General features: G+C 35.8%; 2 protein-coding genes across 4 annotated transcripts; both read left to right on the top strand.

Annotated features, from left to right (window-relative positions):
- The first annotated feature begins 2,138 nt into the window (after nucleotides 1–2,138).
- Nucleotides 2,139–19,085, top strand: si:ch73-40i7.2 (FYN-binding protein 1). 3 transcript variants are annotated; one of them, XM_053237862.1, is made up of 16 exons: nucleotides 2,139–2,521; nucleotides 7,909–8,473; nucleotides 11,345–11,402; nucleotides 12,165–12,247; nucleotides 12,486–12,523; nucleotides 12,670–12,707; nucleotides 12,883–13,012; nucleotides 13,674–13,833; nucleotides 14,241–14,388; nucleotides 14,513–14,532; nucleotides 14,628–14,691; nucleotides 15,214–15,277; nucleotides 15,410–15,613; nucleotides 15,759–15,792; nucleotides 15,904–15,941; nucleotides 16,186–19,085. In XM_053237862.1, exons 1-15 carry the CDS (start codon nucleotides 2,519–2,521, stop codon nucleotides 15,936–15,938), a joined length of 1,644 nt encoding a protein of 547 aa, XP_053093837.1. In that variant the 5' UTR covers nucleotides 2,139–2,518; the 3' UTR covers nucleotides 15,939–15,941; nucleotides 16,186–19,085. The 3 variants fall into 3 exon arrangements, with proteins under 3 accessions (XP_053093837.1, XP_053093836.1, XP_034164354.2); XM_053237861.1 differs by having other exon boundaries at nucleotides 14,516–14,532; nucleotides 15,410–15,572; XM_034308463.2 differs by having other exon boundaries at nucleotides 2,144–2,521; nucleotides 15,410–15,572; nucleotides 16,186–19,083.
- An 818-nt stretch (nucleotides 19,086–19,903) lies between these two features.
- On the top strand, nucleotides 19,904–24,834 carry pex11g (peroxisomal biogenesis factor 11 gamma). Its single transcript, XM_034308528.2, has 5 exons — nucleotides 19,904–20,233; nucleotides 21,781–21,969; nucleotides 22,091–22,269; nucleotides 23,891–23,962; nucleotides 24,108–24,834. Exons 1-5 carry the CDS (start codon nucleotides 20,171–20,173, stop codon nucleotides 24,316–24,318), a joined length of 714 nt encoding a protein of 237 aa, XP_034164419.1. The 5' UTR covers nucleotides 19,904–20,170; the 3' UTR covers nucleotides 24,319–24,834.
- The last annotated feature ends 97 nt before the right edge of the window (nucleotides 24,835–24,931 follow it).

A 24,931-nucleotide genomic window follows, 5' to 3' on the forward strand; every position in this document is an offset into this window, starting at 1 on the left:
ACATATCAGTATTCATTTATTGTATATCATTTATCATTATCCTAATTTATTTGCCTTTCCAATTTTGCTTTGATCATTAATTAAAAAAAAACTCTGCTAAAACATTACAATCCATTAAAATCCCTAATGATTTCTATCACATACTGGACCTTAATGGAAATTGGCTTGCTGGATACCATCAGATGCTTGAAGGTTTCCATTAGAAATTTTCTGGTTACTTTCTGCTAAATAGCACAGAACCTAATAGGGCTTCCTTTCTTTGGTAGATGATTGCCCTCAGAATGAAATTAGATCAGAAATTGGTCTAGACATTAGACCACCAGAACCATATTGAAACCATTAGGAACCACTAATAATGTGTGCTGCTTTCTAATTATTTCTCAACAGGGAAATAAAAAGAGGAAGTAAGAGGAAGTCTTTTTTTTTTTTTTTTTTTTTTTTTTTAGAAAGCTCAGGCATTTTTCTTTATTATTTAAGCCCCAACATTAGGACTGAGATTAGAGTTTTTGTCTATAACTGCAAGAGCCTGCAAAAAGAAAAAAGCTAACAGGATTTTTTTTTTTCACTATGGATTATCTTAGAGGAGCTGCTGGGAAAATGGCATGTGACCTTGGTGCTTAGACACTAAGATATACAGGAGCAGAGATGGGCAGTTTGAGTAATTCAGACTGTAGTGGTAACATCCTGGATGTATGCAGGAAGCTTCAATAAAATCTTTACCTTCCCTTAAGTTTTCTGTGTATGCCTGCGTATCATTATTTTACAATCTACAATCTAATGAGGACACACAGCCTAAGGCCCACTTTGGCAAGTATAATAGAGTGAGAAGAAGATCCAATATGCTTGCGTATGTGATTCTAAATGTAATTTTGACCTCTCTGCAAAACACACATTCCATTTCATTAAAATACCTCTATATGATCATTGCTTTTTCATAGTATACAGAGTTTACAAGCAGAGACTATATAAGTAAGGACTTCAGATTTTTTTTATTTACTCTATAATGAGCTGACAGTCTCACTGATATTCATTATAAATCTTAAGAAGGGGTTATGGAAATCAAATAGTGTGGTAAAAGCTTTCACTTAACCACAAACAGACCACACCAATAACTTGCAGTTATGTTAAATGTGGTGTAATTCACTTTTTGGATGGCAGAGGGAGATCAAAACCTGTATAATCCTCCTGCTGTTTTGTAAAAAGGCCCTTGACAGTGTAGGACATCTTAAGATGTCTCGCTTTGTCAAGAGTTTATATATTGACGGGTTTATATACTGATTGATATGTTCATATTGATATATAGGTTCAGAATCACTTTCCAGAGCTGATGGAACATCTATAGAATCCTGCTGAAAGATACAGGCTGAGCTATTTAAGCTGGTAGACCATCTTTGCCAGCTGTTATGTGCTGGAAAGGAAACATTTCCTGGGTTACCACAACTAATGCAACATTAGCTGCATTGGTTACATTCAGTTGCATCAAGTGGTTTCATAGTGTAGTGTAGACGGTCATCACGTCTGCTTTACATGCACATGCTTTACACGTGGGTTTCGGCCCCCAGTGGAACCATCTATTTGGTGAATAAAGTGATCTAGCTATCTTGACAAGTTATTTCGAAGACAATAACACAAGTAGGCAATTAGAAAATCTCAAACATGTCTTGGTCAGTTTAATAATGTCATAAGGAAGCTGGAAAAGACCTTATCAACTGGATAAGATGGTCTACCAGTTTGACCTGGAAGAGACCTTATCAACTGGATAAGATGGTCTACCAGTTTGACCAGTCACACCAAGCTGGGTTTTCAGTTTCAGGTTTTTGTTTTTTCTTTTTTTTTTTTCTTTTGTTTGTTTGTTTGTTTGTTTGTTTGTTTGGATGTTGTTGTTGTTGTTGTTTTAACAAAATATAAAATTACGTAAATGAAAACATGTATACAAAGCCCCTCCAAACAGAAAAAGAAAAATTCATTTTAGGAATATCATGGTTGTGTGAGTAAAGGGAATCTGACAGCACAGCTCATGGATACAAACTTAAAATAAGGGCTAAACTTGTTGACATGATCAACACTGATAAGAATTCATGCTTTCTGCTTGCAACACTTCCATTTTTAACTGATCTGGTTTTACTTTTGGATCTACTTTTAAACTGTGGTATTTTAAGACTACTGTATGTTTGCAGTGAGAGCAATATTTAACTTGGGTAATATGTTACACACACACACACGAGGAAATTGGTGTGTAGTGTGCCTAGCTGACGTATTTCAGCTTATTCAGGTGAAGTAAACCGCAGATCTGCATGCGAGCTCAGAGGGCTGTATTTTCCACACCGGCTTTATTTCAGGGTTTATTTCTATTTTCACTGATATACTGATGTCGGGTTTTCTCACTGTTGCCTGTCATTCTCTTGACAAAGCAGTAGTGCTTGCTTAGGCTTGTCTCTCTGCTAGTTTATCTTCACCTCGGGTTGATACAAGAAAAGTCATGGAGCCTGTACGGAAATAAAAGTCCACTCTAACCTACATGGTAAGACAAAGGAATTTGTTGTGTTGCTAAATGGCTGAATACTTATGTTTGTTTGTTTGTTTTTGTTTGTTTGTTTGTTTGTTTGGAAATATTTTACATTCGGAAATATTTAAATTTTTATGTTTGTTTAGAGATGAGAATTAAATGGACTAGACAGATAAATGTGCTTGTTTTAACCAGAATGTTGATTTCATTCCCCTAGACTGTGAAATAATGTGAAATAATACATTGTAATGTACTTTAATATTTATTTTTTTTATGCATATTTATGCATAGAAAGCTGACAAACAGCTGACAAACCCTCTAACCCACAATCCTTCTAAAAAAAAAAAAAAATAGAAACCCTCATAGAATTTGGAATGGTTTTAATGGTTATAATGGGAATTGTATTTGTTTTAATGGAAACTGTAATGGTCCCTGAGGGACCATTACAATGAAGGACCAGTAATGGTAATGGCAGTTGTTTTAATGGTCAGCTGATGGTTGGTTAGGGTACTTGTAGTAGAAACCACTAGAACTTCTCTGATGGTTTCTGTTTTTTTTTGTTTTTTTTTTCAGCAGGGACTACTGACAAGTGATATAAGCACTTTATGTACTTGCACTTGTATCACTTTCCAATTCCTCCATTTAATTTTGCATATAGTAGAAAGTCAAGGCAATATTCTACATCATAACACATTCAGTGTTATTTTTTACTATTATATACAACACACTATATATGCAGCAATGCTTTGTGTAAAATAAGCATCACAGCTGAATTGATTTCAGTAAATGTGGAAAAAAACCATAATGTAGTCACGGTAATATGTTATTATACCATGTTAATATATCAGCGTTGTAATGAATTAGTAACTTGTGCAGTTTAGATGAAATCGATAAAATTAGCATTGAGAGGAGGTAAGTTAATAGCAACGGAAACTTTTTGACAAAAACTCTACTAAAGGTTTTTTCGTAGAACCTTACAGTGAGAACAGAGTGTTTTCCTTTCAGAAAAGGTTAGAATGCTAAGAACCCTTAATTATCCAGCGAACCCTTAAGGAATCCCTTAAAGAACCATAGGACATAGTATTGAACATTCAACATTCAACATCACAATCGCCAATCAAGTTCTTGGCTCACTACCATTCTGTGGAGACTGAAAGTCTTCATAGATATACAAAGTTGCGTGTTTTCCTAAGAAGCTTATGGATTAAATGGGGTGTGCAAGAGCAAGCGGAAGATGACACTCTACACTGTTATCCTAAATCATTATTACGGTTTTACACTCAAATGACAAATTACGCTAAAGCAGTGTTTTCGTAAGAGGTAACATTTGCCAAAATGAAGTGGGCTACGTATTTTTGGTACAAAAGATACCTCGTATTTCAGAGCCCATATCATGTGACCCTACAGACAGTCAAATATTCATTACATTCTCATTTCCAACACACCTGAAACAAGCAAGAACGTAGAATGAAGGTGTGATGGCAACCGGACCAGGGCAAAAAAACTCAGTTTGGCAACATAGGGAAAAAAAACAACAACGAAGAATAAGAATGTTTATCAAAAGGCATTGTATTGCAGGAACAGGCCTTTACCATTTCCTTTGTCTCTATTCTTACAAATAGTCTCTGTAGCAAGGCATGCTGCTGATTGGTTTATGCCTGACTCCCACTTCTATGGCAATTGCTGCAGAAAGATGCGTGCACTACTGTAGTTGTAAAGGTGTGTGGTTGGAGGCACTTCCTGTGCCTCGCTATTGTTCTGAACCCACTTTCAACTCTTTTATCGACAGTAGGCTACCAGAGAAAGCAAACCCTTGTAAATGCTTCTGACATTTGTGCAAAAAAACCTCCCACTTAAAGCTCAAATGTTTGGTTTCATTTATTATAGATGGTTATCAGGAAAAGTCCCTGTGTTTTTTTTGTCTTGAATTCGGGGAAGGGAAGCAGTCATCACCCACACTTTGTGCTTTAAGTCTAGATTCTCCTGAGATAAGAGAGACCTAAGTTTAAAAAAAGTAATTGTTCCGTGATTTAAAAAGTGGATATTTTGTATTACCGTGTTTGGAGAATGCAGTTTCCTTAAAGACCGTAATATTTATAACTAACTGCAGTAGAAGACTTGTCGTTGTAAGTGAAACACTGTGCCATGGTTTCTAATTGCCCTGGTCCTGGAGTGTCCTTAGCAAATCAGCTAATTAACAGTCCTTTCTTAAGCCTATGCAGTTTGTTAAAAGCAGGAAACACTAAAAGGTGCAGTTGTACTTCAGGCTTAGCTTCGAGAACCACTAGCTAAATGTTTTGAAGAGGCTCTTATACTTGTTGTGTAGTTCAGCTAGAAGGACATCCAAAACATTTAGGTCGTGGTTCCCAGTCCTGGTCCTGGAGTTTCCCTAGGAAATCACTTCATTTACAGTCCCTTCTTAACTCTTTGTGATTTGTTAGAATGGGAAACATTAAATGTGCTTTTATACTTCAGGATCAAGTTTGGGAACCTAAAAGTTTTGAAGAGGCTCTTACACAGTTAGAAGGTAAAATGTTATAGTAAAGTAATACATGATGAGAAAGATTAACCAAGTGAGCTAATGTTGTTGAGTTGCATTCTACAGTAGAACGTTTCCGGATATGCTTTTTAACCACTTGCTTACACGTTATGTCAGGAATAGAAAGCCTAGAACCACCATGATAAACATGCAGTTTTGCATGTACACTTTTATAACACTGCAAGATGGCGTGTTTTTACACTCCTGGGCAAAAAAAATATATGGGCCAAGCCCAAAATGGCAAAATATTAAGCTTTTAATGGTTTTAATGACAAATCATTGGTCAGGAAATGAACAAGAATTAAAAAAACAGATAAAGGAACTTAGTATAGCGTTTCCCTTTGATTCCTTTAAATGTTTAATCCTTGTGGCCCTTGCTAGGCTGCATCAGGTGTGGCAGATAACCAAATAATGACTAATCTTTTAAGAAAAAAAAATCCCAGAAGATATTTTTTGGAAAATTTTGTACACCCAGACATGTGATAGTTTGAATTTTACATCAAACCTTTTAATCATTATCATGATTTTACCTTTGCGTACAAGAAGACTGTATAAGTGAATTTCCCTGTTTCTAGCTTTTCCCCAAACAAACAGTTCACTGCACCAAAAGTAAACGAGTAAATGGAGGCACAGCAGCTCTCAGGAGTGCATTTGTTTCATTCTCGCTCATTTTCTGACCAATGATTTGTTGTTAAGACCATTAAAAGCTTAATATTTTTGCCATTTTGGGCTTGGCCCAGTTTTTTGCCCAGGAGTGCAGTTTTTCAACTGCTACAGAGTCACAAGAACAAGCTAGACTGGGGAACATTGCACACATTTGTAGAGCTGGTATACATGTAACCTCATTTTGAAAGTTTTTTCATCCGTTTCTCATAACACTGCAACACCACCACTCTCAGACACACACCTGGTATGACCACACTGTCTACCCTAATTCATATAGTTTACTGTGTGAAGGGTAGTGAAAGTCCCAGATATTCTACATCTCATTTACATATAAAGTGCCTCAAGAAACTATTCATACCCCAGTGATTATTTCTCTTTTTGCTGTATTGCAACATAAAGTTAAATAAAGCATTTAGATGTCCTCAGAATTATTAAAAAAAAAAAACACACACACACACACAGTCAGAAAACTGCATAATTGATAAGTATTCACCCCCTTTCTTTTAGCCTTGTAAATTAGGACTAGTATTTCAATTTTAAGAGATCACAATAAATATGCTAAACATGGTACACCTGTGTTAATTATGAATCCACTTGTGTCCAATTGTATGCTTGCACAATAAATATCTCTGACTTTGAGAGGCCTCGCAGCTAAAATAACAAATCACATCAGTCCTGCTGTCCTGAAGACCGAGAAACTGACCTTGAAGCTTGGAGATGAAGTTGTTAGGAGGAAAAAAAGATGGAGAAGATTATTAAAACACCAGCAACATTTTGAACCTTCTTAGGAGCACTGTGAAATCCATTGTAACAAAAAGAAAAAAATATGACACAACCCAGACACTACTGAGATCAGGCCAAACTCGGTGCTCAGGCAAAAAGGGCAGGTGTCAGAGAGATGTCCAGCAGTCCAGCTACAGCACAAGGGGTTACAGAGCTCACAGAGTTACCTGAGCAGACCTCACAACATCAACAGCTCTTCACAGATCTGGCCTCTATGCGAGAGTGGCCAGAAGGAGGCCACTTCTGAGAAAGACCATGTTAGAAAATCTGAGAGCTTTTGAAAAAAGATTTTGTGGTCTGAAACTTAAGTTGAGCAGTTTGGTCTGCAGCCAAACCACTGTGTTTGGCACAAACCAAATATAGCCCAACACCAAAGTAACACCATTACTATGAGCAACTATGTTGGCTGCTTTTCAGCTTGTTGCTATCACAGACAAACTGAATGGAGTCAAATATAGGGAAATTAGTGAGGAGAACCTGTTCCAGTCAACCAGACATCTGCGTTTAGGGTGAAAATATATGCTCCAACAAAATAATGAGCTCAAGCACAGGGCAAAAACTACAAAGGAATTGCTTGGTAAAGGTGGTTTGTGTTTAGAAATGGCTGAGTCAAAACCCAGACTGAAATCCAATTGAAAATCTGTGGTGTCACCTGAAAACTGCTGTCCACTTACACCAACTAAAATGATTCATTTGAGTTGCGGATAATTCACATTGAGGAATGAAAGAAAATAAAAATTTTCAAAAGCAAAATGTGCAAAGCTCGTAGAGACAGCTCAAATCTGTAATTGCTGGAAAAGGACAATATACACACTGAGGGGCGAATACTTTTCAATTAAGCAGTTGTTTTAGAATTTTTATTTTCAGGTAATTCTAAACACTATTTTATTGCTGGAGAGAAAATCCAATTCTGATATGCTTAAATTTGTTCCCTTATAATGATCCATAAACATTAGTGCTGCAGCTGAGTGGTTTCTTCCTCTCTTTGTTATTGTAGTCTTAATTTGGTTTGTATATTGGAACTATCTGATGATGAGATAGTAAGTAGAATTTGTGTTTACTTTCATTTATTTGTTGGATCCTTTTTATCCAAAGCAAATTAAAATTGAGACAGGATACAATCCAAGTATCCAACTGAGCTGTTTAAGGAACCAGCAGTGATTCTTTGGGATTTGAACTCACAAACCTCAATCAGTAATTCAACAGTTTATCCACTGAGCTACCACTGCCACATAGTAGAGTAGTAATCTTACAGTGATTTGTCTCACAGCTTGTGAGGCTGTGTGCCTCAGCTTGCAGCATGACTCAATGAATGTAAACCACAAGTGGTTGATTTTATATTAGTTATTATATTTTAATTATTATGTTAATAATTAGTTTGATCTGTTCCTTAAATTTTGCCTTTTTTTAATAGGGGGACAATGTAGATGTCAAGGCCCTGAGGGCCAGGTTTCATTCCCAGGCAGAAAGGGCCACCTCCAGTGGTGGAGCTTACTCCAGGCCTCATGTGGCTGCTCATTTGCCGGAGACATCGGACAATGGAGTGGTCCGAAGCAAGCCTTCACCTGCAGCTCCAAAGCCAGTGTTTCCAGTGAACCCCAGCACTGAACCCAAGAAGTTTAGTCAGACTCCTCAGGGACTGTTTCCCAAACCTCCACCCTCTCACCGTGTGGGAGCTAAAGAGGATCCTAAACCGCCTGTCAATGACTCTGAGAACACAAAGAGAGTAAAACTGACAGGGGAGCTTCTCCAAAACAAGATGCTGCAACATCTTGAGAAGAAGCCCCAATCACTTCCCAGATCAGCACTGCCAAGCCAGAAGAGCATCACAGAGGTAGCTCCCCTGAGAAAACCACTTCCCAATGTTGGACAACGACCTGCAAAGCCCAAAAGACCCCCGGTTGTCAGCCTGGATCGTTTTCGTGTAAAGGGTCCAGCCGTTCAGCGCATAGTCCATCTAGATCCTAAAACACCTGAAGGTAAGTACATTTGGTTTGCCTTTATACATCAATTTTTTTTTTTTTTTTGCCAAAAAGGAACCTTGTATTCGTTGTCATTATACATGAGAACCTTTACTGCATTTCTGCCTGTAATAGCTAGCTTTTCAACCTTATAGTGTTAGATGATTACAACAGCATGCTAACCAGTAGGGCAGTGCAATATGACAGTATAATACTGGCAGCATGATTTTTTTGGAAATGCGGACAACACATTTTATCAACATTTATCAGTATTCTGTATTTATGAGTCTCTAATGCTATTAAGTGCATTCCGTGACGTGTGTTTGATGTGTGTGATTGGGGCAGTGTGAGGGTCAGACGGCAGTGCTGTTTGTTATAATGATATACTGAGAATAGTGTATTGGGGAAATGAACAACAGGATAAATAGGAGGCTGGGTGGAGACACAGCAGGTAGAATATGATTTAATGTAGGAATGTTTATTGTGTTGTCAATAGAAACACAGACAGGTGACAGGGGGTCTGTTATGCTCTGGGAGGCCATTTTGCTGACATGGTTTGGGTCCCTTTATCCTATGGGAGATTTTGCAGTGACGTGTTAGGCAGAGCTCTCCAGCACCATCACCAAAAAACTAATAGGAGGAATTTTTTTTTTTTTTTGGAACAGTGGTGTTCATTCCTCCAACACTGTTCCAGCAACTTGTACAACCAGTACCAAGGTGCACTAAAGCTATTTTGGGAGTTTGTGTTGGCCCAACATCTTACTAAGACACACTGTGTTGTTTTTTTTATTTTCATTTGTCAGCTATATGCATCTAACATTTATTTTGATTTTATAATAAATGCAATGTAAAGTATAACGTTATTATGTTAATCAGAAGGATAATATTTAATTGAAACATTTAAACATTCAGTAGGCAAATCTTTTCTTTTTTTAACTTTTTTAGTGACAGTTACACTTATTAGTTATGCTTCCTTTCGTAGCTCACTTGTACTCATTCAGCTATCGGGATAATTTCTAGTGGTCTACAAACATAAATATAACTACAGTTGGGTCCAAAAGTCTGAGAGCACTAGTGAAAATGCTTCTATTTTGCATTCTTTTCTAATTTAATACAACAGTTTTCATTACAAATTATATTACTGACAACAACTTGAGTGAAAATTAGGATCTTTGAAATATTTACGTGAATTTCAGAGTTTCTTAGTATTTAGTACGTCCCCTTTTGGCTTTAATGACAGTGTGCACTCGAGCTGGCATGGACTCCACCAGTTTGTGCAAAACCTTGTGATCCATTTTAGATCAAATCCATCAGAGTGTCGTCTGAACACACGCTTCAGTAGAAGAGATTAGGCATAAGGACAATCAGACCTTTTGTACAAAGCAGGTCACGAATTTGCTTACATTAAATAGGGACCTAGAAATAGTGCAGAATCTTGAATATTAAATATTCAAGATGTTGAACATTTACTTTCTTTTAAACCTCCTGTTTATTTCCAATTTTGAATGAAAAACGAAATGCCAGATTTTCAATGTGGTCTCAGACTTTTGGACTCCACTGTCTGAATCAAATGCTAGTCATGAGATTAGCATAGTTAATTTACATTTGTTTAAGAAAAAAAAACAACCTTAAATTAAAAAAATAAATAAACAAAATTCTGGTAGCACCATTTCCAGTAAAGTACTATAAATGCAAACTGCATATGCAATAAATAATAGTAGTTTACTGTAGCCATTAATGTAACTATTAAACTGTATGATACTATAAACAACTAGTAGTTTACTAACAACTGCCTGCAAAACTTCCTGCAATTTACTGTGAAATTGTAAAATTTAAAAATAAAAACTTGAGCTTTTAATTGAACTTAATGTAAAATTAAAAAAACAATTATATTGATGTTCATTACTGTGAAATTCTATACATGTGATTTTAAATGACTATACCAGCTTGTACCAACATTTTATTTGTTATTTGTTCAGCAGGAAAAACAACAGATGTGACATCACTGACACCATGAACCTCCCTGACATAAAAATAAGCTACTAGAATTAGAAGCCAAAAGAAAGTGCCCTCATACCCTTTTATAGCTAAGAGTAGGTACACTAAGGTACACTAGCAACTCATCGACTTGTCAGCTGAGCTAGCTAACTGTGTAAAGTAATACATTATTTGGTTAGTTTGATGTATTGGAAGTTTGCTGAAGTAAACAGCACTTAAAACGTTAGCTGTATCTTATTAATTAGGTTCAACAGCTAAATTTCTGGTGGTCACTTTGAAAGTGAAAGGAGAGTCTTAACACTTGGTGAAACCATAATGAAACATTAGATATGGTTGACATCCTTGCACCTAAACAATCCACGATACACTGCGTATTCTAGTGAATTCCTTTAAACACTCCAAACACTGCATATTTTTCTACAATGCCAAGTGTTTAACAGTAAAATACTATAAAGCTATGTTAAAAAACTGTTAAAAACAGTCTGTAAAATTACAGCAATTTCTAATAGCATGAGGGAACTTATGATGCTGTTTGCTTAGGCAGTTGTAGCATTGTAGTATATTATAACATTCTTCTAGTTTTTAAATCCCAAACTGCTTCCATGAGGTATGATACATTTATGAGCCTATTCCCAGAAACACTGGAGAAAACAAATCAACAAGGAAAGACTGAATTTCTACTTCCTATAATTATAAGCACCTGTTTGTTTAATTATGCATATTGGTGTATATGTGCAGTGTGTGTGTATCTGTATGTATTTCCTACATTGTATTTTTATATGTTTTGGGAGAGAACAGAAAACAGAAAATTCCCAAGTCAACAGAAAAGGTGTCTGTTGACTTGGGAATTTGTCTCACAGCCTGTCTCATGCATGTTTCTGTTTTTAATAGGGCCGCCACGACCACCAAAAGCAACTTTCCTGTCTGCGCCACAGCCTGTTCCACAGAGGTTAGTGCAGATACGTTTGTGATTTTAACTTTAATGATCCACAAAATGGGGAATTTTAACAATAATAATAACTATATATATATATATATATATATATATATATATATATATATATATATATATATATATATATATTTTATAGTATTTTTTTAATATATATATATATATTAAAAAAATACTACTACTACTACTAATATATATATATATATATATATATATATATATATATATATATATATATATATATATACATACTACTGATATTTTATATATATATATATATATATATATATATATATATATATATATATATATTAGTAGTAGTAGTATTTTTTTAATAGAAAGGGTAAAACATAATGCCAGATTATTGTATGATGAGAAACATAACTCCATCAGGAAGCAGATGATTATGCACGACCTACGTGGGTTGTTATATCGATTTGTCACTGTTTATTATGGAATTCTTCGGTGCTCTGAGGAGATATGTGCATTTCCATGTCTCAATGCCTCTAGAATGTGTAGCTGCAAAAATTCGTAGCTACACCACAAATTTCCTGATAGCGCACTGGAATTTCCTGAGAATTGCCCCGATAAAAACTACAGACCAAGAAATATTAGAATTATTGGTAATTTGTAAAAAAATAAAAATAAAAAATAAAAAAACAGAGTCAAATTAATTCTCACATTAAAATGAATATCTTAGCTATATAAACAGTGTACAGTCTCACTCAGATTTATCAATATGTGATTTTCTTGATTTAGAAACACCGAACCTGAACAGGACACATACGATGACATCGATTTGCCCCCACCTCCACCTCCACCTCCAAAACCATCTTCCAGTGGTAAAAAGCAGTTTTATCTGACACAATCATTTCTCTAATTCCATAAATGATCACATTTATAGAAATGCGCAGCCATTTTTATCATTTTGCGTATAAGGACTTTTGTTGGTAGTATACTGATGACTATGAAAGGAAACAGAGATTCGGAATTAATCGACTGTTACACATGTTGTGCAATAGCATGCCCACTTTTGAATATAAAATATCCTGAATGTATACACATCTTGTGCTTTTACAGAATCATGGACAAGCAGTTTCTCGTCTCAGGCTGATGAGGTGGGTGTGTGGCTGAGGTCGCGTTCAGGAATTAATTGATTCATGATTATTTTATGCATAACAAATTTCTGAATGATGTGATGGACAAAGTTGCATGTTGTTAAACCTACTCAATGTGTGTTTTCATGTTCATGCTTGTTTTCTAGGAGAGCGATCATAGTGAAATTTATGAGCATATCGAGGAGTAAGTCTCTGTTATGTACTTATAAACAGCATTAAAATGTCAACCATTTTATTGAACCAGATTGATCTGTAGACTGAACCAGACTGATCTTTTTTCCAAACTGTGGTTATACATCAATTTCAGTTCTCACATTAAATAATCTGTTTCATGTGAATTCTTCTGTGCTGAACTGCAGTCAGGAGGAGACTGCACAGCCTGTGGTCCCAGAGAAGAAAAAACAAAAAGAACACAAACGACAGCAAGTGGAAAAGAGAGAGCAAAAAGAGAGGCTGAAAAAAGAAAATGAATACCGAAAAAAATTCAAAGTGAGCTTTTGTGCATAAAATTGTATATTTTAAGCATTATGTTCTTGTTGTCATGTGAAAAGTGCACGTTATTAATATTTGTAGCTACGAGATACTTCATTAAAATGTAAAATTTTTCTTTTTACAAAATTAATGGACACCCACTTTACTGTCACTCAAACATGACAGCATTTTAGATGTATTTATATATTCTTTGAGCCTACACATAATTTATGTGTAATGCTTATGATTTCATAATGAATTGAAATTAATTGATTATTAATTGAAACGTATAATAATTGAATTCATTTTATTAATTGAAATGATGTATTATGTATATTTAACGTGATCGTATTTGTGTGGCAGAAAAAATTCCTTCACATGCTGAAATTTCTACAGTAAATTGCACGTTTATTAGGTATTGGATTGCGTATGTGAATCTTACTTTTCATAATTTCATCTACACTGAGTTGCCAGTTTATTAGGTAAGCCTTTCACGTACCTATTAACCTGGCAAATTACTGAAGATTTAAAAAACAGCAACTTTTCATCGTGTGAAAGATTTTCCGAGGCTGTGACACATTTTACCTGGATATATATTTTCTTAAGATCTTGGCGTAAGATCTTTTGTCATATACAGTGTGCTTATCATTCATGTGGCTACATTTGTTCTTTACTGTAGCTGACTGGAGAAGTCGAGGTGCTCCACACAGCTCGGGTGAGGGAGGACTGGCAAGGCGGGAAGAACGATCTGCGTGTGCGGCAGGGAGAGGCTGTGGAGATTGTGCGTGTGAAGAACAACCCCGAGGGAAGATGGCTGGCCCGAAACATGAGTGGGGAATGTAGGTTTTATTTCAGTTGCACAATGTAGGCTACACATCAGCAGCAGGAACTGCTGTAATGGAGTGCCAAATAAGTGCTACGTCCTAAGTGCACGCAATAACCTTCGCTAACCAATTTCACATACAGCTACAAATAAATTGTAAAGTGTCAGAAAGATTCTAAGACTCCTATAGCAAAATCAGCACAGGAATTAGTCAGTCTCTTGTAATACAACATGGCATATATGTATTAAGTCCTAAACCACCTACTACAATTAGATAAAACTGTTACATAATTATATTATGTAACATAATTATATATTGCATAATTATAATGCAGCCCTGTTAACCATATTGGAAAGTGGAAACGCTGACAGAAATGTATCATAATGTGTAAAAGCTAAGCATTATTTATTTCTTTTTTGCAGATGGATATGTCAGTAACACATGTGTAGATGTGGACTATGAAGAAATAAAGCGAAAGATTCGCAGTGAAGCTGCTCCTCCTCCCCTTCCTCCTCCTGTCCATGAGGACGAGTATGTCTACGATGATGTCGGCGCAGACACACTGAACAGGTAAACAAAACAAGTGTTAAAAGATGATCTTAGCGATATTCGTACTGACTAGAACTTAAATAGAAGCTTGTTGAAACAGCAGAGATTTATGTTTCCCATGTTGTGTATTTTCTTCCTTTTGCAGCAGGCTAAGTGTGAGCGGTGGTAAGTCCATTAGTGATTACTGTATATTTAGCCAGTATCATTTAATTAGTTCATGAAGTTGATGTTTTTATTTTTTTGTTCTCCTGCACTCTCAGAGGTATATGATGATGTTGATCATGTCATACCGGATGACTTCCCCCTGCCCCCTCCGGAGATATGGTACGCACAATAAGTGAAACTGTCAGTCTCTATTGCTATCGATGTATAATCTTTACATCTTCAATTAACCTACTTTTCCTGTTGTCATTTAAGACTTTTGCTGCTCATAAAACCTCTAACAGCACAGTGCGTGAAGAACCATAATAGTCCTTTTTCAGTATCTTATTTTTTCACTCTGGTTACATGATGCACTAAAGAAAATCAGCATTACTTAATAAAGACTACCCGTGAACTACCCGTGTACTGACTGTGTCCTGGTAAATGATAGCTGAATAACTTTGCTCATCTCCCTTCTTGTTAATAACTAACTTTATGGCCACGAGTCAGAGAAAGACCCTTTGTTTAAATTGGTGGCGTCGTTATCTATGTAAAATCTGTCATGCAATCAAAATAACAGACTACATCAAATATCATATATTCAATACTCTCTATATATAGTGTATTAGAAAACAAAAAGTTAAACAAGAAATGTGTTGCATTGATGTTTGGTTTGGTTCATGATGTTCTGTCCTGACTTCCTAGCCAAACCCTGCCAAAAAGCAAGAAGCTAGAAAAGGAGGAAAAGGAGTTCAGAAAAAGGTTTAAGGTAGACTTCCCTTATTTGTGGTTCTGCTTTAAGATCAAGAAGCCCAACTTGAATCCATTTTTACCTCCAGGATCCTTAAGAGGAGATAAATTCAGTAACACATGGTTATGTGCTGTGTTTTGGCATGGACAGTTTGAAGGCCCCATCCAAGTTCTTTGCTCTATGATGGTGGATCCAAATGCCAACATCAAGAAGGGCGGTGGGAAGGACCTCTCTGTTGTGAAGGGACAAATTCTTGAAGTCATCCAGCAGACTAATGAGAAGAAAGTACTCTGTCGGAATGAACACGGCAAATGTATGTGCTGTGCGCCCTCTTGTGAGAAACACTGGAATACCGTAATAATATTATAGTTTTGTTTCATTTATTCATATTAGGTATTCAAGTGTAAGAAAAACATTTATACTGTATACACTACATATACTATGTTATTACACCATACACTGTAGTTTCATTACAATGCTTTTTTATATCTGTTTTCAGATGGATATGTTCCTAGACATTACCTCCTACATGAGTATGTTTCATTCCGTAATCATTATTATCTTTATTGCTAAAATAAATTATATTATTCATTGTATAATAATTCTAAACCAGTGTTGTTAAACGATGCTTTCTTCAATTTCAGGGAAAATGAAATATATGATGACATTGACAACATGACAGGTATGGGAGTGCAAAGAAATGGTTCCCTCAGTCAAAGATTCACAGCTGTAAATGTGATCGCTTCAGACCTTTTTTTTTTTTTTTTTTGCATGTGATATGTAAGATGGTTCTATTTTGCTCAAATATTATGTAACAGTGCATCCCATCTCCATGCTTTAGCAGTAAGAAATCACACTTATCACACGTGTTTTGCCAAAAACCTCATGTTAAGTCTATATCTTTAATTTTCCCATTTTTGTCATAGATATTTATGATAACGATGTCAGTGGACCAGTACCACTGCGGTCTTGACAGCCATTAACAATGCTATGATGGAGAAGATGGATGGAAAAGACAACCTGATGATACTCGTTCGTGTGTCTCGTGGACATGAGGACAATGGAGGATCAGGAGGATCAGGAGGATCATTCAAGAAAATGTTGTACATTGAAGAAATAAATACATGTTTTTACTAATCTGTGATATTTTACATTCTTACATTTTATATTACTGATACAAATTAGCAATCACCTAATCACCAGTAATCACCTGGTCAGACTTCAGCTATTAATTGCAGAACATATATTCCCATAAACAAATTGCAAATTCTGTTTTATTAGCATGTTCTTATGAAAAACATACCTTTTTCACAAATGATGTTATTAAACAGAAAACTGTCACATAAGACATGGGAAAGAACTGACTGTCTCCATAAGGTCTCTAAGGGCCAAGCATTTTTTGAAGCAACACCATCTTGAATATAAAAATATGCTTTGTAGAAGAGATAACAGACATTAATGTGTTAATATATTAATATATATATATATAGAACAAAAGAATTTGACTAAATGTCTTAAGAAATAATTATTCTTACAATTATATTTAGCAATATTTTCGGCCTCACAGATCACAATCAGAAGTTCCTGAAGGTTTTGAATAAAGGTAGTAAAGGTAGTGTGAAAGTACATCAGTAAAATCTAATGCAGTATTTTTGAAAAATTGCTTGGACAAGTGCCTTCTTCCATTAATTGTGAGCCATAGCTACTTCCTGGGTGTCACTAAGACAAGTGTAACTTTTGGACATTTGCAGTTTTTATCCTCAGTAGAAGATAGAGCTCAATCTTAAGCCATTTTTATCCTCAGTAGAAAACAGCCTCAGCATTTCGAGTGATTCTCATCCTCGATAAAGCATGACATCAGCACTATTTGGGAGTCCATGACTGTCTTGCATGGTGTACTATTCCACTAGTTCTGCAGGAAACCGCCCTGGTGGTTTAGACCATGCTTTGATGAATAATTAGAGGAACATTTATAGAAATGTGAGAGAGAATGCAAGTCAACATGTAAACAATTTAACAAAGCATGGGTGTAAATCCAATACGCTGAGTCATTACCACAAAAAAAAAAAATCACTGTTTCTTGTAATTGATTATTCCAAATACCTAACAGACTGTAATGTATAAACCCCCACTTATTAGTAGAACCATGGTTACATGCAGTCCCCTCTAAAAGTATTGGAACAGCAAGGCTAATTCTTTTGTTGTTGCTATACACTGAAGACATTTGGAGTTGAGATTAAAAGATGACTTTGAGATGATAGTTTAGAATTTCAGCTTTTATTTCCTGATATTTACATCTGGTTGTGTTAAATAACTTAGAACATGGCACTTTGGTAGCAGACCACCCAATTTTTAGGTGAACAAAAGTATTGGAACAGATAGTCTTAAAGTAAATAACTTTTAATATTTGGTGGCATATCCCTTGAAACTGCATCAAGCTGATGACCTGCTGACATCACCAAATTGCATTCTTCTTTTGTGATGCATTTCCAGGCTTGCTCAATTGGGTTAAGGTCTGTTGATTGACTTGGCCAGTCTAAATCCTTCTACGTTTTTTTTCCCTGATGAAGTCCTTTACTGTGCTGGCAGTGTGTTTTGGGTCATTGTTTTGCTGCATGGTGAATTAGATTATATGTGTTTCTCTGTAAATTGGCAGAATGTTTCTGTAGACCTCTGAATTCTTTCTGCTGCTACCATCATGAGTTACATCATCAATAAAGTTTAATGAGCCCGTTCCAGAAGCAGCCCTTCAAGCCCAAGCCATGACACTACCTCCACCGTGCTTGACTGATGAGCTCATACCTGTATGTTTTGGATCATGAGGAGATCCTTTCTTTCTCCAGTCTTTGGCCATTTCTATCACTTTGCTAGAAGTTAATCTTGGTTTCAGAACTTTTGTGGTTCATCTCTATATTTATGCTCTTGAAGTCTTTGTGGAACGGTGGATTGTGATACGTTCACCCCTGCCCTGTGGAGGTTGTTGGTGATGTCACTGACTGTTGTTTTTGGGGTTTTCTTAAATAGCTCTCACAATGTTTCTGTTATCATCTGCTGTTGTTTTCCTTGGCCCGACCTGTTCAGTGTCTGGTTGTTAGTACACCAGTGGTTTATTTCTTTTTCAGGAAATTCCAAATAGTTGTATTGGCTATGCCCAATGCTTGTGCAATGGCTCTGATCCATTTTCCCTCTTTTTTCAGCTACAAAATGGCTGGCTTTTCTCCCATAGACAGCTCTCTGGTCTTCATGTTGGTTTATGTTTTTTAATAACAGATGCAGTCTACGTAGGCGAAATCCAGGGCTCAAACCAAGAGTAGACATTCAGAGCTATTAATTGTTTAAACAGTCAATGTAACAGGACACACCTGAGCAACAAGAAACACCTGTCAGTCACATGTTCCAACATTTTTGATCACATGAAAAATAGGTAGGTGCCATGTTCTAAGTTTTTTTTTTAACACATCAAGATGTAAATATCAGGAGATAAAGGCTGAAATTCAGATCTATTGTCTCGTATTCATCTTTTGATCTCAAAACCGACAGTATTGCTGTTCCAATACTTTTAGAGGGATCTGTATGTAACCTTCCGTTCTACTTCCTTAAGTTCTGGACCACCAGGGCGGTTTCCTTCAGAACTAGTGGAAGCTGCATATCAAAGTCATCACAAAGGTTCATATCACGATAGTGTAGCCTGCCAGACAATAATGGACAGTACGCCCAACTAGCATTGATACAGTGCTTTATTGAAGAATCAGTCAAAATCTTCTTTTATTTGATTATTTGATTTGATTTGTATCTCTGTATGAATGTAAATTTGATACCTTCAGTTTTTGACAATAAACAAAGTTATATTAATTTTCATATTGTTACATACTTTTAAGTCTTACATCAATGATATGAAATGATTTGGCAGCTAAACCATCTCCCAAAATTACTGAAAACATTTGGTCATCTGTTTATTCCTGGCTTTTCTGCCATGTTTTGTTTTAAGGAGAAATAATTTTAAATTGTGAAAATAAATAATGATTTGCATATACGCTTAATAGATTTATAAACCTTAAATGTGTAAAAGAAGAAAAAATTCAATTGGTTTTATGGGTCATTCTATAATTAGGGGTACATTTGGGATTTGACAGTGCAACGAAAAAAAAAAGTTTTTGTTTTTTTCCGCGAAACCCTTAAAATTAAATACTTCTTCCATTAGCCAAACTCAGGGTTACCTGATCTTTTTTTTTTAGCTCTATTCCTGTCTACTAGGTTACTGACAAAATAAGTAATTTTTCACAGTTTGGGAAAATAGCTACCTAGAATTGAAACAGCCACCTGATTTGATAGATTGATTTGATAGATCACTTTCCAAAAGCAACAGTTGTGATCATTATGTAATATAGGCCATACACCTTCTTTTTGAATAAAATATATGGCTTTTCCCACATGTAGTGGTGTGATTTGGGAAAAAATATAATTTTGTACTAGGAAAATAAGCATTGATGCTATATATTGATGAAAATATATTAAAGATATATAATTATACACAGTTATAGAATGGCCCCTTATATGTGTGATGCTTGCTCCTTGTCCTTTACACTGAGGAGCTCTTTCTTGTCTTGCTCTCTGATAGGTAATCTATTGTTCTGGTCTGGGGAAACAATTTCCTGTTCAAAGTTCACTGTTCATCTGGTTTTGCACTGTGTACAGACTCCTGACTACATTTGTGTAAAGGTTCAACTTGATTTTCGATGAAGACCTAAGGCTTTTTTTGTTTTTTGAACATTTCTCTGTAAAATATATACTTTCCACAGCGACAATAATGAGGTAATGCTAGTAATATTAGTTAGTTAGCTAGCTAGCTAGCTGTCCCAGGAGCAGGCTGGTGTTTTTGCAGCTCTGTGAGCATAGAGATTAGTTATAATCATGGACAATTCATTTGAATCAGTAGTGAATTTGCTGGAGTCCTACAGAGGAAGAGATAAAGTGGTGAGTGTCTACAAATCCTGCAAACATACATTTGTATGTGGTGCACGTGCGAATAAATAAACAAACAAATAAATAGATAGTAATACATGTGTAATGGAGGTGCATGGTACAGTTACAGTGAAGGTGGTAATTGCCATGTTTTTGAATAAGATCAACAAATTTTAAGTGCAAATAAAGCAGAAGATTGTGATTCTGCAATCAGATTAATCAAATTAAATTAGTAGTCCAGAAGATGCACTGAGCTCATTTTCTATACCGTGTTAAATGTCTGAGTATCAGTTAATCCCCAATATCGATATGCTCTTAGTAACTGGGTTATAACACAGACGTGATGCCGACATGCAAGAAAATGTGTGTCCTCTGTTCACATGTAGGGTGGCGTGGAGGTGCAGGGCGTATCATTGCTGCTCACAGCTTCAGGGTTCGAAACTGAGCTTGGGTTTCTGCCTGTGTGGTGTTTCACATGTTCTCCTTCTGTCCTTGTGGATTTCCTCTGGGTTCTCCAATTTCCTCCCATTCCATAAAACCCACCAATAGGTGGAGTGGCTACTTTAAATTGCCCCTAGGTGTGAATATGCGTACGCATCATGCACGATACTCTGCGGTAGACTGAGGTCCCATTCAGGCTGTATTCCCACCTTGGGCATAGTGTTCCTGAGATAGGATCTGGATCCATGGGAACCTGATCTGATAAAGCGGTTACTCAAAATCAATGAGTGAATGTTTGTGTGTATAATCTGTGTTGTATCATATTACACATCTACAACCTGAAAAGCATTATGTGCTCAGTATTTCCTGAGCTCAGGGCATCTCAAAGGAGCATACTGAAAAAAAAACTGTCCCGTTTGGAGAACACCCAAGTTTTCACTGAGAGATAGTTAAATGTCCGGAAAATCCTTCAGCGATGTTCCAGTCTCTCCAAACACAAAACCAAGAAGTTTTTTTTCCTAGAAAAAAGTGTAAGATTCTTAACTGCCATGTTACCCTTTCTAAGTACACGAGGTGTTAATTGATGCAGTGCTAATCTTCAAGGTTCAAGGTTCAAGGTTCTTTATTTGTCAATGCCACCATATGTGCATACATACAGAGGAATCGAAATACTGTTTCTCTTCTCTCTTATCAAGTGTTTATGGTCAATGCAGTCAGTGCATATAGAACAGATTTTGTATGCAAAACTGGAGAAGACTGTGAGCATCCCCACCACAACCATGCACAGTGTTTCCTGTCTGTGCAGCACACAGTTGCACGAATTACATGACAAGGACATATTTAAAAAATAGTTTGCTCAAAAACAAACACTTTTTTCCCTCATGCCAAAGGTAGTTCATCAGTTAAGGCATGTTTGATGTCATGTTTCATGAAGAAACTCACAAAGCTTACGGATCACATCCTCTTTCTTCATTTTGGCTGTTTTGTGGCTTAACTGTAGTCACTGTCTGTAGTCATTTTGGTCATTTAACATTGAAATCCAAAGAAGTGAACCACAATGTTAAAACACCAGATGACAACGTGTTTATCTTTGTCTCCATTTCTCACCATGGCTTTAGATAAGGACAGTATGTTATGGATCGCAGCTGGTTGGTGGCATCATTTCACAAAAAACGGCCAACTCCTCACAGCTCGGCAAGAGTCTCCTGCTCTTCTCAGCTCAGCTCAGTCACTGCCGGACAGTTCTGCGCCTGTTTGATGACCTTTCTATGGCTGCTTACTCGCGGAGCTACGGTCTCGGATCCACGGTAAAGTACAAGCTCCTGTTCAATTATCAGGGCCTTGTGGGTGATACGGTCTACAATCCAGCTGTAGAGTACTAAAAGAATGGAGTGTGTGTTTGAATAGTGTTTTACGTGACATTTCCAGGAGGAGGACAAGGTGCTGCGGTGCATGTCGGTGCTGATTAATGCTGCAGATCAGCTGTATTATCCGTGTGAACACATTGCCTGGGCAGCTGATGCAGAGCTCATTAAAGTCAAGTCTGACAAATGGTGGACACTGAGCACAGTTCTGTGGGGTGTGTCTTTACTTCTGGGCACTCTCAGGTAACACAGGAGGAGCTCTGCAGCTCGCACAAACAGTTGCTTGTGATTGTTTTTTTCTTTAATAAACCTTTTGTAAACTTATAACCCTCATTGAACACATCTTTTAATTGTTTATATTACACTGTACATAACAGCGATATGTATAACAACTGTAAAAGTTATACATTTCACTCTGCATGATTTTTTTTTTCTACAGTTAAGTGCAAAAGTTTGCATCCCTCATTGGTCCAGGGTGACAAAAGGACAATGTACTTCTAACTTACAATTTTATTATTTTTTTTAATTGAAGTTTTTATTGCTTTTTTTTTGGAAGGCTGATAGGTAACAGAAATACAACATTACCATAATTATGCAAGGTTACAGATTTTTACAGGCACAATTTGACCATGTAATAAAATACAATGCAAGACAGAACATAAAATAATTGTCTATTCAGTTTGAGACCTTACAGTAATATATGTCCAGAACTCTTCCCATGGAGACAACTCCTCCTCTCTAACACCGTTTACTCGATTAAGCATGGATTCATAAGATGCAATTTCTACCATTGCACTGGCCCAATCTTTCAATTCTGGGGCTTTCACTGTCTTCCAGTGTCTCAAAATAATCCTACTTGCCGTTGTAATACATACCATAATAACAGAAAATACACGCTTTGAAACATTAAGTATTTGAGACTTGTCGCCTAATAAAATAAAGATATTTCGGAGCCATACCAGCAACTTAAGACATCTATAACTTGGTCCAGAATGGTTTAACAAAACTACATTCCCAAATACAATGTAAAAAGGTACCTTTTTCCAACTGGCATTTCCAACATAAATTGTCTTTCATCAGTTTCTAACTTACAATTTTTTGAGAGAAACAAAGAATTTAAGAAAGTTAAAAGCAGGACAAAAATCCAGCACTTAAGACAAAATGAACAGTAAAATAATGTGAAAAAATGGAAGGAAGAATGGGAGAATTTTATAATCTTTTCAAATATTCAAAAGCACAAAGGCTATGTGAACAGGTTGGAGGCAGTGTTAAAGGCAAATTATTATTTTATTATTATTTTCATAATCTATGTCGTAGTAAACTTTTCTGAGACTAACTTTTTCTCCTTTACATTGTTAAATAATTTCTTTTTATAGACAATAAATAAAAGTATAATTATAATAAGTTTATTATAATTTATAATTATAAAAAAGAAAGTTTTTCACAGGTTTTCTTTTTTTCATTGCATCTGCTGTTTTTGCTGGCAGTTTGTTAATAAAGTTATGTATTTTGTATGTACATATCATGTATCATACATTTGTGCAGTATTGTGATCTGTTTTGTTTTTTTTTTCCTTCATTTTGCCCTCCACTAAATTATTCCAAATTCAGAAAGGAAGATGCAAATATTCAAAGTGATATCATTTTTTTTTTTTCATTATTAATATCATAACTTACTGTTATAAAACTCACACTAAATAACTTTTCAGTATTATGTCACTTTTTTGTCTTTTAATCTTTTCATTTTGTCCTAAGGGTATGCAAACATCATCTCTTATTAGAATTTATATTGATACTTGGATCAGTTTTACAACAAATCTTAATAATGATTGTTAGAAATGATCAGCACTTTGACTTGGTTTCAGATCGCTCAGAATAATCCGGAAATTAAAGAAGAAGGCGCAGAAGTGCAGAGAAGCAGGACAAGTGGATAGCAGGTGTGTTTTCATCTTTACTTTTCATATAAACATGTTTAAGTTGTTTTGGAGTTTACAGCATGAACTGCTTTGTGAATAATGGCTGCACTTGAGACTAATTCAGCTGTTCAATTGTCCTTTTTATTTTATTTATTTATATTTTTAGGGAAAACGCTGTTACCTCCACCGTTGAGATTCGAAAGCAGATTTGGGGAGAGTTTCTTAATATTCTTAGCAGCCTGGCGGATCTGAGCAATGCTATTCATTGGATGCCACCTGGATTTCTTTGGGCTGGTCACTTCCCTGATTGGCTGGTGGGACTAATGGGGACCGCCTCGTCCCTGCTTGGCATGCTGCACATGAGTTCCAGTGATTAAAGTGCCAGCGTCTGACATGATGAACTGTGGGGACCTGAATGAATGTTTTTTTTGTTTGTTTGTTTGTTTGTTTGTTTGTTTTTGCTTAGAGACTACATATTTCCAATATTTCAGTTTCTTATTAGATTTTACATGGTGATGCAAGCTTCACAATGATTTCACATAATACACTATAAAAGGTACATGATCAGTTCTGATATAATGTATACAGTACATAATTATGTAATATATAATCAAGAGACAGATTGTACAGTAAAAGAAATATAGCACTTTAGGTAAAGGATGTGCACTGAGAAAATTTATCAATTACAATAAAAAAAACAATACTTTATACATGGAAGACTGAAACAATTGAGTGCGTCTGTGTTTTATAACGTTATTAATTTCCATTCATCAAGAATTGTGTGTTTATTTGTTTGTTTGTTTGTTTGTTTACATTATCACTGATTGCTCTATTAGTTTATTTTCATATTTATTTATTCCATTTGGGTTTCTGTCTTGCTGTAGCTGAATGTGACCATAACAGTACAGAAAACTGAACTAATAAATAAAAAAAAGGAAATAAATAAATAAGTAAATAAATAAATAAAATCTAAATGAGAAAATAGATACA

The sequence above is a fragment of the Pangasianodon hypophthalmus genome, chromosome 11 (genome assembly GCF_027358585.1).
Source record: "Pangasianodon hypophthalmus isolate fPanHyp1 chromosome 11, fPanHyp1.pri, whole genome shotgun sequence".
Lineage (NCBI taxonomy): Eukaryota > Metazoa > Chordata > Actinopteri > Siluriformes > Pangasiidae > Pangasianodon > Pangasianodon hypophthalmus.

What these genes read in the sequence shown, in the direction of transcription:
- si:ch73-40i7.2 (XM_034308463.2), top strand. An exon ending in AGATCCTAAAACACCTGAAG is followed by an intron (nt 8,474 to 11,344) that starts GTAAGTACATTT and finishes TGTTTTTAATAG; the next exon opens with GGCCGCCACGACCACCAAAA. An exon ending in TCTCGTCTCAGGCTGATGAG is followed by an intron (nt 12,524 to 12,669) that starts GTGGGTGTGTGG and finishes CTTGTTTTCTAG; the next exon opens with GAGAGCGATCATAGTGAAAT.
- pex11g (XM_034308528.2), top strand. Translation starts at nt 20,171, where the DNA reads ATGGACAATTCATTTGAATCAGTAGTGAATTTGCTGGAGTCCTACAGA. An exon ending in TTACTTCTGGGCACTCTCAG is followed by an intron (nt 22,270 to 23,890) that starts GTAACACAGGAG and finishes ACTTGGTTTCAG; the next exon opens with ATCGCTCAGAATAATCCGGA. An exon ending in GCAGGACAAGTGGATAGCAG is followed by an intron (nt 23,963 to 24,107) that starts GTGTGTTTTCAT and finishes TTATATTTTTAG; the next exon opens with GGAAAACGCTGTTACCTCCA.